This window comes from Copadichromis virginalis, linkage group LG12 (assembly GCF_057382275.1).
Source record: "Copadichromis virginalis isolate Kocher_CV1m ecotype Utaka linkage group LG12, C_Virginalis_male_GT1.1, whole genome shotgun sequence".
In the NCBI taxonomy this organism is placed as follows: Eukaryota; Metazoa; Chordata; class Actinopteri; order Cichliformes; family Cichlidae; genus Copadichromis; species Copadichromis virginalis.
Window position 1 is genome coordinate 37833257 of NC_140629.1, and position 18699 is coordinate 37851955.

The 18699-nt window shown below is 42.4% G+C and overlaps 1 protein-coding gene across 5 annotated transcripts in view; it reads right to left on the reverse strand.

The window, feature by feature from the left end:
* The window catches only part of wdfy3 (WD repeat and FYVE domain containing 3), a 123532-nt gene that overhangs the window by 48340 nt on the left and 56493 nt on the right, over positions 1–18699 (reverse strand). For all 5 annotated transcript variants that reach the window (XM_085476414.1, XM_085476415.1, XM_085476412.1 and 2 more), the window contains 5 exons: positions 17702–17891; positions 17158–17372; positions 13084–13196; positions 8853–9090; positions 3492–3592 (listed from right to left, as the gene is read on the reverse strand). In XM_085476414.1, coding sequence (XP_085332540.1) covers positions 3492–3592; positions 8853–9090; positions 13084–13196; positions 17158–17372; positions 17702–17891 — 857 coding nt within the window. The remainder of the gene's footprint in view (positions 1–3491; positions 3593–8852; positions 9091–13083; positions 13197–17157; positions 17373–17701; positions 17892–18699) is intronic.

The following is an 18699-nucleotide window of genomic DNA, read 5'->3' on the forward strand; positions in this document are numbered from 1 at the left end:
GATTTGCATTCTGCAAACGTTTGTTTTGCGTCGGTGCTTTATCTGTGCCAAATACACCACATTAAATTATGCCATGTTTATGTATGATCAGCCAGAGCTGCAGAACAGCACACCGAGGGTGTAGGAAAGATTTCAATTCAGCCTCCGGGTGTAGATCGAGGTGTACAGTAGCTCGCATTACCATTAAAATGAGCTAAAACTTTGACGTAAGCTGCCAAAACATGAAGGCAGTACTCTGTCGTCCAGATTGGTTAGAAAAGATCTCAGAGCAGAGTCTGTGGCTCGGGATGAGGTTGTCACTCAAATGGTTATCAGACTTGACCAAATAATGGGGCTGTCTGTGGACTCCATCACAAACTGTAGAAAACTGGTTTGAGGGATTACATCGAATTCTTATGCATATCAATTTACACTTGGTGCAACATTGTTGTTGTGAGCAGAATGAAGATATTTTGATAAATGAGCCTCTGGATGGTGTCATTCACAGATACGGGTCAGACCGAAGTGGATGAGGAAAGAGAAGGAAGGAAACAGAGAGGAAGGGAGGAGACGGGATAGAGATAAATGAGGAGATGGAAGGGGAAAGTGACAAAGAATGGATAGAATCAGGGCAGGGGAAAGGAGGAAGAATGAAGGAGACTGAGATAAGCAGTGAAAGGGACAGAAAAGGAAAATGTGAATGACAGGAAGAAATGAGGGAGGAACGAGTGAGGTCTATAAATAGAGTTGGGTGACTAGCAGGAGAAGACGAGAGCAGAGCAGTGTGGGGTGGATGAGCACAGAAGGAGCGGCATGAATAGGTAAACAGATGGAGGAACGATAGTCATGTATGAGTGGATGGAGAGGAGGGTGGACTGGGAGGAAGAGGAGAAAGGAGAGTCTAGCTGTGCTTCATAAATACTAAATGAGGCTACACACTAAAAATTCAAGCGTAACATCGCAGACAGTTTATATGATAAAATCTATTCTGTAAAATATCAATATTGTTTATGAGGTTTTTCATAACAAACACATTTTATTTTTAACACACTAAAACTAACGGCTCAAGGACAGGTGAGGTCTGAAGCTCGAGATATGCAGACATGTGTTTTTCTTTTTGCATAAAAGACGAAAAATGATGAAAACAGAAGAAAAAAGATCAAAAGCAAAAGAAATCCAAAGAGGTTTTGCAAAGACACACAGCTGCTTTAAAGAAAAGGAAGGAGAGTGAGAATAAAGATGATGGTGAAATGGAGAAAACAACAACGAGGCCGATGGAACATAAACAGAAAAAACGAGACGAAGCGGCAGACGCGGTGATCCGAGTGGGATGTGTGTCGTTAAAAATTAAACACAAAGCAAAAAAGGGAAATGCACAAAGAGTTTTTGTGTACCTGTGGGCTAAAAATGAAATTAGGTGGGATGAAACACAGGAATCTATTCTTACTCATCAATTGAAAACGCTTGTTTTAAGGGGCGGCTGTGGCTCAGGAGGTGTAGCAGGTCATTTACTAATCTACTAATCGGGAGGCTGGTGGTTCAATCCCAGTGTGCATGCCAAAGAACCAGTCAATTTACTATTTCTGAAACAACAGAAATGAGCAAGCCAACAGGATAAAGGACAAAAACGTATCATAAAGGAACTTAGAGTCATTTGCAAGAAGTGAAATCCAACGAGCAGCACTCGAATGCTTTGCTTTACACAGTTTCCTGTTCCTGTTTCATGAGAGAGGACTGAACGAAGAGTGGAGCTGACGCACTGACACAACATGACTGATCTACTTTGATGTGACATGTTCTCACAAAGACACAGATGAAGGTTTGTGGATATGATTACAGCTAAAGACCGCTGACTCTTCTGCTAAATTCTCACTTCCTCCCCACATCGGATGCACCGTATTTCCTCTAATAAAAACTGGCAGTTAATTAAAAGCCGGGAAAGCAACAAAGGCCTTCATGCCACAAACAAAGGCCATCCATAGTTTAACTGTTTACACATTAACCTAACAAGCGAAAGATCCCCGACTCTATCCCCCGAGAAGACGCAAATCCCTTAGGGGTTGCATCAGGACACCTCTGTCAAATTAAACATGCAGAGTTGCCCGCTGTGGTGACCCCGGGTGAATAAGGGAGCAGCTGAAAGGAGCTCTACAGAGTGACCAAAAAAATCCACAAAGGTGCATAAAGTTTAATTTAGTTAAATATAATATAGTTAAATATAAATGCTATATAAATGCAATCCAATAATGGATTGCATTTATATAGCACTTTTCAAGGCATCCAAAGCGCTTTACAATTCCATTACTCATTCACTCTCACATTCACACACTGGTGGAGGCAGCTACGGTTGTAGCCACAGCTGCCCTGGGGCAGACTGACAGAAGCCAGGCTGCCATATCGCGCCATCGGCCCCTCTGGCCAACACCAGTAGACGGTAGGGTAAAGTGTCTTGCCCAAGGACACAACGACCAGGACAGAGAGCCCGGGGATCGAACCGGCGACCTTCCGGTTACAGATACGCTTCCCAACCACCTGAGCCACGGTCGCCCCAATGTGTCAGCCAGTTTTATAAAATAGACTCGACATTATAATAAAGCAGTTCTTCTGTCTCATTGATCCAGTCTCCGTTTTGCTGTGTCCAATGCAAAGCTGTAAATGTGAAACCACTGCACAAAGTGTTGAGTTTGTATTAACAACACAAAGCAGCAACCTTAACGGAGGCGATCAAAAGGAGGCTTTGCCCTCATTTAATTGAAGAATTATGACAGAAGACCTGCGTATAATAAAGCTTTGTTACCTTCTGATGTGATAAAAACATTTCAGCATCAAAGAACCATTCACTGTTTAAAAGCAGTTTATTGCATGTCAGTTTTAAAAAGTCTTTATTATTTTTACTTGTCACTGCAGGAAAGCACCGGTGGAGTTAATGGTGCCAAAGTTTAATGCAGAACAGACAAAAACTGCAGTTCCCCTTGGTGTGTGGTGAATCCGTCCCACAGACTTCCATGTTAAAAAGCCAGTTTAACAGCATGAAAGCATGTTTACAGCCTGCCACAGAAACATTTGGGGTCTCGATGGATAGTTTCTCCCTTCATAGCAACCGTAACTTGGATACCGTCAAACCTCCAAGTTTGAACACTTCTGAAAGGCTGTTTCCTAATCCTGTCAGTCAGGTGACCTTTGCTTTGTTTGTGGCAATGATCATTTTCTGCTTACGTGCAGCAAAGACAAACAGTCAGCACATTAAGCATGTGACTTTTCTGCTTTTCACCATTTTTAGAAAAGCAAATCCATTACTACTCTGTCCTTTGGTTATTGTAAGGGCTAGAATTAGTTATGTCACTGACCTTTATGTTTCAGCTTCAAAGTGTAGCTCGGTGGGCCGCTGTGCCTGGTTAACCTATAAAATCAGCCTCCACGTTCATGCTAGCAGATACCCCGAGGCCCAACCAGTCGGTGACCTTTGTGCTACAGTAAATGGAATCTGACCCAGCACAATGATCTATTTTTACCTGTGCCCATCCCGCTCAGCACTGCTCCGTCGCTGACACCTGAAGCATTGGTGTTGTTGGTGGGGGCGTTGTGAGGCGCCAGGCTGGGCAGGAACAGGCACCTGCACGGGACAAGAAGAGGACAGATTAACGGCTGCTATCTGGGGAAACGGCCGTGACAGACACAAGACACGTCAACAGCTTGCACGCGCATTTGTTGCGCGAGAGATTTACTGCGCGTTTGCTGAATGTCCGCTCCAGTCTGGCTCCATCGCTTAGGTAAACTGTTAGAAAAATTCCTCCCAACTTCCAGAAAACAGTATGGTAATTCACACGCTTCAAAACACAAGCTTCATGTTATAATATGGAAATTTTGAGCTGCCTAATACTCACGGATTAATTATGTATGAGAAGGAGATAGAGGTGGGATGAAAGCGCACATTCAGAATCATTTTTCAAAGGAAATCTGCTCAAAGTCAGCTGCAGCCCCCCTGCACTCGCTAAGGTTGGTGCTGATAGTGATGATAATGATGATAATATTCCAATTAATTGTCAAAAAACAGGGTGATGCCTGCACAGTGAGACCACATACACAACTCCTCAGTAAGCTCGAGTCTGATGTCTGTATGCACTGCCGTCCACTTTCTCAAGGACTTCTCCTGCAGACAAAGGCTGGCAATCATTCGACAGAATTACAAAGATTTTTCTTTGTGAGTTGGCGTTGCGTTCTGCTGACTCACTGCCCCTCGGTGAAGGTGCCATTTTCTCCTCTCTAATCATCCTGAACCAGTACTGAAGACACTGGTGCTCTGGGAAATGAACAGGAGGATTTGGGGTTTTCCCCTCTTCAGGGGAGACAAAGAAGTCTTTAGAGTGTGTCAAGGCCAATTCATCCAGAAACCTGACAGATTTGAACTGAGCTGCACTGGAGGACACTGCAAAAAGCCCAATTAAAATAACTGTAAATCTGCAGTATTTCACTGTAAAGTAAAATAAATGTAAATCTGTGGAAACCCAGTTAAAATAGCTGGAAAGCTAAATTAAAACTGCAAATTTGTAGTTATTTACTACACTTTTACTATTTTACTACAGATTTACAGTTCTTTCACTGTAAAGTAAAATAACTGTAAATCTTCTGTACAATAATGAACAACAGAATAACTGTATTTATAAAACTCAATTTCTCTTACAGATGTACAGGTATTCCAGTTTTACAGTTATTTGACTGTAAAGTAAAAACATATTTTATTGCAAATTTACTTTTTTTTTAGTGGAAACTACAAAACTGCAGCAGAAATATAGAACTGTATAGATGCAAATACATGATCAGTCTCATCTTTATGAAGCATAGATCGTAAACCAAAGATGCCATTGTTACATCCCCCATCTGAGCTTATTAATGCGACCTTAATAAGGTCACATTATTAAGCTCAGTGAGGGAGAAACTGAGGAACGGAGAGCACTACTGTCAGCTACAAACACCAAACTAAACCCTGATTTCTTGTCCTTTTTTGTTTTAATGGGAACTATTCACACACAAAAAACTAAATGTTGTATTCAATAAGACTTTAAACTAATGATCAACACCATAAACTCATCAGGAAAGTGTTCACCAAGGAAATGAGGGCTGTTTGCTCAACTTCTTTTTCTGCAGCAAGAGGAATTGCTCTCTGCTGCCCATTTAATTAAATCCAACTTTAGGGCACTTCTGCATTGTGTAAACTTTTTAGATGTAGGATACATCCATCTTTGGGACGTGTATGTGTTTTTCTAATATAAAAGCAGTTCAAACCACCTCACTGCAATCCCAAAGTTTTAAAATTAAAACCGAGAGCAAAGCTTGACTGATTTATTTCTGTACTTCTGTCTTTAAAAGAAAGATGACTTACCGCAACTCAGAGGAAATGAACATCGATTTTAACAGCTGTTTTTATGCTGATAAGCACAAATCAATCCATGCACTCAAACGGTGAGGCCAGTGTCACCAGGTATTTACGTATTCTTCTTCTTTAATATAAGTTCATTGTTTTTCAGTGGCAGCAGTAACGTGTAATGGGATAAAGTACAGACTGGCTCAAATTGGATACGGACGTATGAGTTTCTGGAAACCCAAAACAGTTGTCTCATTTTTCATGAGATTTATTAATGATAATGGGTAAAACTGGACTACACAAGCAATGTGAGCATCTCCTTTTATCTTGACATAACTGTAACAGTCACACATAAAACCTTCATTTTTATTTGTTCGCCACAAATTCTGCATTTTAATAGCCACAGTCACGGAGCCCACAATGACCTGGTTTTTTCCCACCTCCTCATCTTCTTTTTCCACCTGGACAGGAAGGTCAGAGGTCAGGGGTAGCTAAAGAACACCCTCCCAGAGGCTGGCAGGGATTCAATTAATTTTTATCAAGGACACTTCTCAAGGACGAGTCACTGCGCTGGGCCCCAGTTTAACAGACAGCCTGTCAAACTAACAAGTACACCGCCCTGCTGCCTCAGAGTAACTACATGTAGCTGTCTCTTTCATCACCCCAGGTTAGGTTATTAAAAAGACAAAGAAGGAAAAAAAAGCACTGCAGGGATTTCACCGGCACGTTATGCTAATTTATCTTCTTCCAGCGAATGTTTTCTCTTTAATTCTTTTAAAAAAATGAAATAAAAAATGTTTCCTCCACCCTTAACCGTCAAGACTGAATCTTCCTGGCCTCATGTGGGTGAGTGTGCATCCATGTGTCCGGCTCTGTGTAAAACTTGTGTGTTATAGAGAGTGCGTCTGTGTATGAGAGTCCTAATAGCAGCAGAGGCATCAATATTTCATGTTGACAGATGGGAGAGAAAGGAGGGGCCATCTCTCTCTGGATGTATGAGTGTGCGTCGTGTGTCTCCTCCTCTGGTTAGCAGAAAGTGGGCCACTGCCTCGTTGCCTGTGTGCTGCTGCTGCTTTGCTGCGTTTTCAGGAGAAACTCCATGTTTTATTCTGAGCTGGCTGCTGTGATGAGTCGCACAGGTTCTTCTGAGTAAAGGAAACAGCAAAGCTAAGAAAGTGCGATCGCTCGGAGGGGGAGGGATTTTTCAAAAGCAGTAGATAAAAAGCAACTGAATCACACGCTCGATTCCTGACAATCTCAGGAAGTTTTGACACTACAAGAGGCTTCTTGGAGTTGGTGCACACTTTTTAAAGAGCTTAAAACATGTTTTTAAAACTAAAGAGTTTTTAGAGCATTTCTGAGAGCTAAACAAAGACTAGACTGGATTCCTCCTGTCGTGTAAAGACGGGTTCATTAGTTAAACTAATCATTTTAAATTTGCTGTAAGTGTGGATGTGAGAGTGTCGGTTGTCTGTCCATAGTATAACTCACATTTCATCCTATATCATCTGGGACAGACTTCAGTTAAGTAAGGCAGCACAGACTTCTCGTTTTAATGCAGACTGACTGTGGTTACGCGCAGTCACCCTTCAAAAAGGACCAATCTGAGCCAAGAAAAGCCTGTGAAATAAAAGCTCATCTGTGCCACAACTGAATACTTTCACATGTTCTGAGATAGGAATTTGTCTTAAATAAAGGTGGTTAAAAACATATAGTCAGGGGGCCAGAAACAGGCCGCTGAATGGTTTTGCAAAATTGTAGAAAATATATTAACAGTATAATGTTTTATACAATTAATAACTTATTCATACTTCTGGTGTGGTGATGCTGGCACTGCTACAGACAACTAGAGTGGAAAGATGAATTTTCAGATCCTGTTTGACACACACAAATGTTTGATTTGGAAGATTAGTGCTGTCTTATTGTGTGTAGTACTGACATCACTGCGGTCCTCAGTGTACATGCTGGTGTAAAAACAGGTGGTTAAATCGCATGGCAACCTGAAAAAGTGCTGGATGTCAGTTTGTTGCTTCCACTTGCTGTTTGTTACAGGCCGAGTCACCGACACGGGATGTTTTGTGCAAATTTAGATATTTGGTCTGCTAAGCTTGCATTTTTTTCATCAGGGTAAAGAGAATCTCACTGCAGTTTTTTTAAATCAAGTCTAGTCTTACAAAACACTGAAGGACCCTGGGTGCAGAAATGCAAACTGAATGAATATACACGTTTCCCCAGCCTCGGCCATCTAATAATTCGGTGCAGTTGGCTCACAGTAACCAACCTTTAGCTACACTGACAGAAAACCTCTACTATGATCTTCTGCAAGATGCACTTATGAATATTCATGAAGAATGTAACACATCACAACTGCGTCTCAGCTCAACATGTCCGCAAAAGCATGGGGGCGAAGTGTTGAGGTCACAGCCCACACACCGTCTTCTGACCCCCGCGCTGACTGTGGTGCTAACACACAACACAAACCGGGGGGTGCAGCGGGCGACATCAGCCGCGGCACAACGAGCAGCCGAGGGCTCCGTGTGACATAAAAGGCGGAAAATAAGCCTATTTGTATGCACAGCTCCACAACTGGAGGCGAATAACAGGCTCCTGCTGAGACAGTAGCAGGTACTGCTAAGAGACACTCACACGCAACCTGTTTAGGGCGGGGGAAAATAACGTTACATCCTCAGGCGTGTTCCACTGGCGAGGAAAATTTATCCGCAAAGAGATTTAGGGCGAAAATGGTTTACAAAAGAATGGGCACCATCTGTTACTCCACCCATAAGGACAGGAAAAGTTACAGGAAGTGTTTATGCTTTATATACATCGTATATCTTATAAGAGTATCCAATCACGGGAGTGCACGTTAGATTTTTCTGATGAAAAATAACTGTAAGAATCAAGTCTGCCACTCTTATATGGATATAAAACATTTACAAGTTATACTTCTTTATATACAGATTTGTTTCCATAAAGGCATCAGTATTTTCCAAAATGTACACCAAAGTTTGTCCCGCTCCTTAAGTCTGAAAGAGATTGTCACATTAATATAATTTTTAATTTAATAAGGACTGAAATGTAGAAATGTAATGAACAGAATAGCTGTTGCCTCTGTGTTGCAGGGCACATGTTTACAGGAGCATGTTTTGGTTTCATAGCTGCATTAATGTCAAGTTGATATATACTTTGCAAGCAGCTGTCACAAACATATCAATTCTGTCTCCTGATATCCAAGATAAGCCAAGTTTGGTCAGGCTGAAGGTCAGGTTAGAATCCCCCAGAACTTAATCATGAGACATCCTGTGTGGCAACGTCAGAAATCCAGTGTGTTAAAGACACATGTTAGCATTTTTGAACTGGGCCTCAGAAATGAAAGGTCACAAAGAACCGGGTAACAAAGGTCTCATCTGAATAATGTTACATTGTTGCAAATATCATAATCAAAAATATAACCATTACTGCATACGACTGGAAAACCAAATGCACTTAAGGTCTGTTAACCATAACTTACCCAAAGCCCTCCAGCGAGCTGTCAAACTCCACGAATGCAGGTGTAACAGCTGATCCGTGCAGGCGAATGTCATGGGGGGTTGTCATCGACACCAGGCACTTGACTCGGGTGAGGGGTACGGTGCTGCCCTCAGCGGAGCGCACGAGGCTGCGGCTGATGCGATACTGGCCATTGTCCTCCGCCGGCGTGGTGAAGACGCTGTCGGGGCCGAAGCCCTCCATGGAAGTGGTCATGCTGTCTGTGAGATTAAGAAGGCGTGGTTAGAGTCAAGACATGCAAGATCCACGATTCAGGACTGAAAGGTGGCTCCTGTTTGGTTAGCTATTCAAATCAATAACATTTTATTTATATGGCATCAAATGACAAGAACCGTCGCCTCAGGACGCTTATTAGTCTTACTTTACTTTTTAATTCATGACATTCAAAAGCAGAAAGATGTAATTGTGAAACGTGCAAAATTTTCTAGTTCTGTTTCAGTTCCTTCACTTTGTACAACACATACAGTATCACGCAGCTGTTTGTCTTGCTGAAGACACCTCTATTTAAAGCAGATGACCTGTGATGACATATGTGGACCCTGCCTGTGAATAGACACTCCTGTCATTTTGGTATGAGTCACAAACCGAAGCAAGTCTGTCCACAGGGGTGAAGTTTCTCTGTGAGACCAGCATGAGGAATGCCCCGTCTACCTGGAGACTGTCCACGGTATGAGAGGGTTGACTTAACCCAAAGCTTTGTAGGTAGAGCTGTGAAAGGCTGCTGTTGCTTGGCATTTCTCTTTCCTCTTAGAGTCTAAGGATGCAGATTCATGCGAGTCCAAAGGCAAGAAGTATTCAGTCGATGACCCAGCAAACAGCTGAGTAAACACATGGAGTATGTTGATGGGTTAAGCCAAGCGTGAGCCATAACCATGTGAGGCACGAGCTGCATGCTCACCAGGACGACGATGACATGCAGGACCGGACATTCATGGATAGTTGGTAGATAGCGTGTGAACCAGCCTGTCACCGCTGCTGCTGTGCGGGCTGGCAAAGACCACATGTCTCCCTTTTCCCTCTTTCACTATGCAACAAAAAGGTTGCAGGTGGAGCAGCCCTCCCCTCTGCCAGCTCAGAAACCGTCACAGTTCGTGGGGGTTTTTCATAAGCTCAGAGCCACAACAATCAAAATCCACCTGCCCATGTTCCCAGATTTTGTCTCCAAGCTAATGGCTTCACGGAGCAAACCGCTACCACATCACTGTGCCCACCTATGGACCCTGTCTGGAGCTGGACGCCAGGTTCAAGTTGTCTTTCAGTCCATTTTTTGACTCTATAGCTATGAAGTTTCTTTTACATAATACTGGGTTGTTTCGAACGGCCTCTTTGCTGCCTTCAGTAAAGAGAGGGTGACCTTCATGCTTCGTCCGTGCATGCTTCTGGCACACGCTTTTCAGCTTCTCACTTTTTGCCCTCATCCTTTTCCATCTGAGGAAGAGATGAACCTTCATCTGTGTGTGATGTGAATCTACACTGACCACACTCAGAATGTGTGTTTATGTGGCCAAGCTGTTTAACTGCTGTAATAATCCATAAAACTCTGCCTAAGCAGAGGCTCTCCAACTGGATTATGGAGGCTATCTTCCCAGCATCTCACAGAACCAAAGGTCTCTCTTTGCCTCAGGGCGCATCAGGGGATTGGAAACCTCATGTGCCCCATTTAAAGGGGTCCCTGTGAGTGATATCTGTGCTGCAGCTAGTTGGCCATCACCACACACTTTTGTTCTGGTTCAGTGACAACTCTGGGGGCATTTATACATCCCTTCCATACTGTATGTGTGCTACCAAGTGAATCAACTGAAAGCGAACAGCTTCTGTTCCCTGAAGCAGAGGAACGAGGTACAAGACAGTCTCCCCACTGAGAAGCTGGGCTCAGTCAGGAGTGTTTATCAAACTGAGGGACGTATATGTGCAGGAGGGGCCTCAAATATGTCATTACAGGTCATGTGGCTTAAAGCTGTGGTTCAAAGGTGTCTTCAGCTGGCACACGCAGGGACGTCATATTCCACACTGTACGTACTGCATGTTGTTCCTTTTCTTCAGGGAACCAGACTACAGTCATAACGTTTTGTTCTAAAGTCAGAAACCTTATTGACCTGTTAAACTGTAAAGAATGAGGCCAAGAATTAACATGACCTTCCCTACATATAAGAAGGTCTTAATGGAAAGATAATACAACACTTCAAGATAGTTAAGTTTAAATTTGGCTATTACAAGTATCAAAATCAAACTTTAAAAAAAATCCTTAAACCTTAAAAATAGCCTGATTTTAAAACCCCGGAGCAGAAAAATATATGTTTTTTCCTCACTATAGAGGCAAATGTGTAGTCGGAAACCCAAAAGAAATACAAATGAACTTTTTACTCTTAGTTTAAAGCAGCTTGTTTCATCTCCCCATCTAACAGTGGTTTCTCTACTGTCCTAAAAATGTCTTGACAGAATTCCAGCACTTCAAATTTTGCATTTGTTTATTCAAAATAACATTTATTTTCCAATTAGATTAGATTCAGAGAGAGTGGTAAAAACCCCTCACAGCTTGGTCCGCCCATGAAAACTCCCACAGCACTGAAAACACCGACTGCGAGTAGGCCACATTAAATCAAAGCTGGATTTTCATCGCCCCAGAAGGGCGATAATAACGTCCCGCGCTAAGGTAACATATTTCACCTTCTATTGAGAACATGGGTCGTCTCATTTCTAAAGAGTCAGCAGATGTGACAAAGACGAATTGGATGAAAGCAAGAATTACAACAGCCATCAATGGCAGCTAATAAACCAGACTCTTCTCACAGAGAAAGATGGCAATATGTGCTCTCCCAGTGGCTGTCTGTAAAGAGCAGTAATTACTGGGGCCTTGATATCCATTCTCAGCTGGGAGGAGACACAATAAGCAATTAAGACATGCTGAGAAGCCCAGAAAATTACAAACATTAGCAGCTGTTGATGGAAAACAAGCCATTTGCATTACATTCACAGAGGCGAGCCGATCTTTGTTTAAACATGGAGTTTACATGTCGCTTTAATCAGTGGACAAGAAGACCGCTCTAACAACTTCCTGCTTCCAAAAAGCAACGAAATGAAAAGCAGCTAAAGCACGTTGAAATGACGCCACGTGCTAATTAGTGTATCTGTAAGTCCTCGAGTCATAGCTGCATTCTGTCTACTGTCAGCTGCTGTCTGAATATATATAACATATAAATAACCATTACAGGAAGATTTAATTGGTAGGAGGGGTGGATATGAGCGTGCTCATCTGTGTCGCCATGTTAGCCATTTGATACTCAGGCTTCACGCCGCTTCTCAGCCTGTGACAGCTGGGATCAACTCCAGCGCTCACAAGAACCCAAACTGGATAAGCGGCTAACAACACGGATGCAAGGAAGGACACCTGATTAGGTTTGCCTTCTATCTTTGATCCGGCACGGAAATGAGGAGCTCTGGATAAATTGTAAAGTTCATACGTAATTAATTCCGATTGTTCCTCCGACCACTCTGAAAGCACACGGACCATCTGAGCATTTTAATCTGGCGTTAAGGAACTAAGCAAAGCTCATACTCTAACATCAGATGTTATTCTTTGGGGAATTCATCATAGAGCAAAGAAAAGATGATTCTCCTTTTTTTTTTAAAGCTTTTGTTAAAAAATAAATAAATAAAAATGACACTTTCTCCCAGGAGAAGCCTGCATCACAACGGCAGATGGGAATCGCTCCCAGGTGGCACATCCTTCATAGCTGCACTTGGAAGGCTGCTGTGAAAAGAGCTCTTCAATTCTCAGCTATTACAAAGTGAGAATTTTACCTGTGTCGGTATAAGAAACTATATTTGTTCGACTAATACCAAAGAACGTTGTGTGATAGGTGATAAAACAGAAACACAGAGGTTTCTAAGGTGGTTACCTTTTAGTCGGCACTTTAATAATACGTTTGAGGCCTGTAACCCAACTATAACAAATACTTATGCAGGCAGTTTAATACTTTATCCTGGGATAGATTCTATCTGTGTGGATGCAGTGTGTGTAGTTGGTATGATCCAGTCTATGCACTTGGTAAGTGTAACCGACTGACAGCTGATAAGAACACCAAAACCCGACTTGTGTTTTATTTAATATCTCTGACAAAAAACACTTGTAGGAATATTTCACGGGAGATCTGTGGAACAGTGAGTACAATGATCGAATGTTACAATCTTACTTCTCATCTCGGCGTCGTAGCTGAGAGAGCTCGGTTTGTGGACCCGGTAGTTCTTCAACAGCTTCTTGTCCCAGGCGCCACAGTTCAGCGGGTTCCCGAGCCGTAAGAACTCCCTGAAGGGGAAGATAAGCAGGAAGTCAGGAATAAAGAAAGAACAAAGAAAAAACAATTAGGCCAGTATCACTGCTGAACTTCCTTTATTTCAGTTTAATTAACCTTATTTAAGTAGCACTCCTGTTTTAAAATAACCTCAGCCTTTGTTTCCCCCCCACTGTTACTGAAAATCCAAAAGTCCTTTCAGTGGCTTTGAGAAGAGCGCCTTTGTTTAGGCAAGGAACTAAACTAAAGCTTGCCTTCACACTTCAATCATCCTATTAACAACATGTGGAAGGAGGAAGTGAGCATGCATTTGGCTCGGCATCAACACGGAGGTGTTTTTCAAAAGTGATTACTTCTATACCCAAATGCACATTTTGCAGATACGCTCCCTAATATGCACATAGATGGTCCTCAGCCATAAGTGAAACCTTCCCAGAAATGAAAGGTACAAACTGGTGTCCAAACTTTTGCCATTAAGGATGCAGAAATCTTTTAAATATAGTACCTGGGCCGTGCTCGTGTAAAGCATGAGCCTCGAGGCCTATTGTACTCTTTTAGGCGCATTCCTGTTTTTCAGTGACACTATTACATAACCAATTAAAAACAACTGCTGGGTTTAGTCGTTGCACTCCCACAGGGTCCCCCTGCCATACTATGTCCTTTATGTTCTCATTAAGCAGTGAAGCACATCCTAATTGGATGCAGTTTGTTAAGTCAGCAGTTACTTCCGCTCCTCAAAAAGCTGAGGTTTACAGCATTTTCTGTCTGTCTCAAAGTCAGTGACATGGTTGACCGGCATGTAAGTGACACGAATGCAAAGTGTTGCTGTGATTGTTTGCGTCTGCTGTCAGAGCGCTCGATGTGCGACACCAGCGGCTGGAAGCAGACGATATCAGAGCGGCACCGAGGAGGCAAAAGACTCTGGAGCTTTGCTGCTGGCTGATGTTGACAGAGCAGAAACAAAATAAAAATGGGAAGTAGGGCTGGGCCATATTATACCGTTCACGGTAATACCGGTATAATGTTAGGCAACGATAGGAAAATGAAATATCGCGATAGAATATGAGTAAAACGCGCATGCGCAGTGCCTTTGTTTTCATACGCACATGGCCGATTGTTGAGTGAAACAGATGAACCAGAATTGGTTTGTAAAAATGGTGCAACTTCCGTGATGTGGAACTGGTTTGGTGTTTGTCCGTCAGATACACGACAAAGCACATTTTTTTGCAGAACATGCAAGCGGCCATCGTTATTGTCGTATTTGTCGGACTAAGATGCCCTTAAATCTGGGAGTAATCTGGGTCCTAAACTCCGTAAAGTTCAGGTCAAACGAACACTGCAGCATCACTAAGAGTTAAAAACTGTCTAAATTCTTTCATCTTTAATAAAACGATCAGCATTGCTGCTTTACCAGGTGTAACTATGAAGTTTAACTTCCAGGCATCCATGAAAACAAAATGTATTACATTTAACGGAGTTAGAAGTTAGCAGGAAGCTAGCGGAAGTTAGCTCGCTAGTTTCGCTAGTTACCTAAGCATGATATAGCATGTTCTGACTGAGAGATTTCTGAAAAAAATCAAACGTACAGCTCTGCTATCACTTCCAACATAAATGAAGACAGAAAACTAAACAGCAGTGACGTTTGTAGGGTTACTGAAGTTGGGCTAGCTGGTATATAATGATGTGCTACGTGATCGCTAGCGACACAGCTATGTTAGCATAACATAAACAGTGAAGCTGGAGGACGAACACTAACACTTTTCCACTTATAAAAGTTAATGTTAAGGTTCCTCATGGTTAGAGACAAATGCAATCGCATGGCAGGATGCTGTAAAAGGACCAATCTTCAGTCAGGAGAACAACTGAGATAATCCGTCCACAATACGAGGTTAGTCATTAATATACTGCAACAACATGGGAATAGAGCCGCTGCCAGAGAATTCAACATTAATGAATCAATGGTACAGAAGTGGAGGAAGCAAGAAGAATGAGTTTAATAAAGTTTGATTTATCTGACTGCTTTGTTTCGCTTAATGTGCCTTATAATCCCGTGCACCTTATGGTCCGAAAAATACGTACTGCACACTGCAGTTTAATGTTGCAAAGCACCTCTTTTTAACTTCAGTGGATATTATACATGGTTATGCTCAGGATATGTCAGCCCATTTCTACTGGAAATGCCTTTTGGTTAAACTTTCAGCAAGGAATTTGCATTTGCACTGTTACATTTTTATAAAGCTTTAATGTACATAAAAACCAGCTTCTTGTTTAAGTGAAAATAAATGGAAGGTTGTCTTTTTGCGCTAGTAATGTTGTGGAGTTGTATTTTGTCTCGCATCAATTATATCGTCAGTTATATCGTTATCGCAAATTTTCAAATATATATCGTGATAAATATTTTTGGCCATATCGCCCTGCTCTAATGGGAAGAAGAAAAAAATAAGAGGAGTGGAAATATGAAGGGTAGGCCTGACAGGGAGGGGGGGGGGGAATGAAGGGAAGGATGGGGAACAGGCTGACAGACAGCGATACGTGTACCCCCAGCATAAATCCAGCTGGAGGGAGAGAATGTGAGCCAGGCAGGCTGCATTAACATATGAAAACAACCAACCATGTGCATGTCAAATAACTTTCAGTCTTGTCCCTCAACCCCAATCTCCCATCTCACGTAACAAGTCAAGCGGGAAATGAGAATCACTCCGTTTTGCCTGCATATAAAATCAGTCTTCATTCAGTGAAACCCGACAATGCAAATGCACATTAGCATGATAAAAAAACAAAACTGCTTTCCAAGAACAAAATGATTTTGTTCATAAAATATTATTTGCTCCAAGCTCAGGTCTGTGCAGAAAAGTCCAGACAAACACTTTAATGTTTAAAAAACCCTGAATGTGAGGTATTACATCTCTTCATTGTTCTCAGGTTTTTGTGGGTCTGTCCTTTGGTTTCTTATTTACTGGTTAAATGGAGTAAAAAAAAAAAAAATCGAACTTAAAAATAATGTTAGACACGTGTCACAAACATGACTAAAACCAATTTAAAAAACCAGCTACAACCAAGAAACAGCTGAACGTCAACTTTCCCTGAACAGCCGACCTTCTCTCTGAGACTTTAAACTGCACACGCTGGGATGTTAATGAATGAATGAATAATTAAATAATTATTAATTAAGGCTTTCTTTTCTTCATGTGGAAATAATAACCTGGACCGATATTTGGTTATGAATGAGATTTAGATCCCTCCTCCGTCTAACAGTTATGGACAGTGATGGACCTCCATAAAGCAAAGTAACGCACTGCCTTTTCTTTTTTGTCTCTAATACTTTATATATCTTACTTCACCACAGATAAATCTGTTTTCATGTGATGCATTTGTTCACTATTTAAACCTGGTTGCTGATTCTGTTCCATCAGCAGTAAAGTACCTCATGAAACGGTGTGCATCAGAGGTTTATTGTGCTTAGAATTAAGAGTCTGAGAGAAAGCCTCATAAAGATTTGGGTTTGATGTAATGTTGGTTAAGGGGGTCTGAGGTTGGGTTTAAGGTTGTAGTATAAATAGTAATTAGTTAGACTAATAATTCATATTTTATTAATATAGAAGATGTTGATTGGCTCCAGCTGGGACTGCATTCTTTGATCTGGAAAAAGAAAGGCTGTGTCAGAGTAAACGGACTGTGCAGGTGTCAGCTGGCGATAGCACCGCTGATGTTAGCCAGACTCACCTAATCTGACCTTGTGTGTTTCTGTGATGTTAGTCAAGGATTTCATCTGAAACTTCATTTAGATTTTCAAAAAAAAAAAAAAGAATAATAGTTAAAATATTTGTTTGAGTTGTCTTGCTTTTATGCTTTTATTTTAATCTCTTTATTATCATCTGAAACAGTCATTGTTGGGGCAGCATTTCAGTGTTGAAGCTTCTCAGTTTAGGTTTGTTGGTGCCTACATCATGTTATCAACATGGCCAGCTTCAGTACCTGAGTGCTATCGGCTGCAGGGCCTGCGAGGCCAGCCTCTCGAACATCCTCTGCAGCGGCGGGTGCAGAGGGTGGTCTTCATCGCTGAGGGCCTGGCTGCAGCGCTGCAACAGTCGCTGATGGTGGCAGGCTTCACACAACACCTGCTGGTTCCTCTCGCTGTTCACCAGGAGCTGCAGGATGTTGGCGACTGCCAGCTGCAGGTCGAGGGCATGCTGGGAGGAGCAGAAAGTTGGAGAGCTAGACGTTAAAACCAAGACTAAGACTTAAGCTTAGTTTAAATCGCCCTGTAAAGAGGCAAAAATAAGCAAAATCAGGAAATTGTGAGAGGGTGCTTTGGGCAATTCACTGATTAGTAAGTTAATTACCTGCATGTAATCATTCAATACGACTGACTTTCCCCTAAAACACACATATGTAGCTGACTCACACTGTCTGGCTGCCGTCTGACGTGAAAAACCCAACTGAAAAAAGGCACTTCCTGCCTGCCATCGAATCCCTTCACCCACTTTGACAGGAAGCACATTGCCTTTCATTTCCTCACCTCTGGCTGGCTGTCAGAGGAGACGGAGGGCAGCAGGTCCACCATGGCCAGCACGGCCCCTGGGTGAATGACCACCATGTCTGTTGAGGACGATGAGGAAATGGGGTGGGAGGAGTTCGTTAAGTGGAGCTTCAGGTCAGTCAGGGCTTTCGCTGGTGCAGGGGGCCCCGACGTGCCGTAGTAACCGTGTCTGGGAGCACAAAGGAAGAGAGAGGGAAGTCAAAATTGGCTTTTTCAAAGCAAGCTGCATGAAAATATTCACATAACATTTCACACAGAAACAAAAGGTAAAAATACTGTGAAAACTTTGCTCCTGTAAATATAAACTTTTCTTTTCATAAAGGATCAGAATGTTGAGTTTTTGGCCACGGAGAAGCCTGATTGTCCCCGTTAATGGAAGTTTGTTTACTCTCTAAACCACTCGAGTCGCAACTGTTTACAACTCCTGCTCTGCTGTAAAATATGTAAGTAGCTCACAAAAACACAAAATCTTATTCATAATCAAAGTCGCAGGATCTTCCAGGGCTCAGGGGGAAACCTTGCTCTCCTCCCAACACTGATCAGTGTAAGCATTGTATTTAACACCGACTGTAACTTTAGTCAACACCAGTCGAGTTGTTTGCACACTTCAGAGATCGAGGTGTCAGATGGCTACAGTCCCATCCAAAGCAACAAGCCCCCTACCCTCCACCCCCCACTGTGCAGGCAGCAGAGAGTAGGAGATGTGCAGGGGCCTGCACTCGGGCAATTAGGCAAAATAGGTGTGTTACTGCGATGCAAATCCCTCCCCAGGAGAAATGCAGAGCTGGAAAGGTTACAGTCAGCATAAAACGCTGGGGGGCAAGAAAATGAACCAGACTGTTGATGTTCACAGCAGCTGGTGGATTCTTTAAACTGTTTTTGGATTCTTCAGAATCGAATCACTCGTTTAATTGATTATCCGCTGCCGGATAAAACATAAAAATCTCCTTATGTTTGCCTCCTAGTAGTTTCTAACT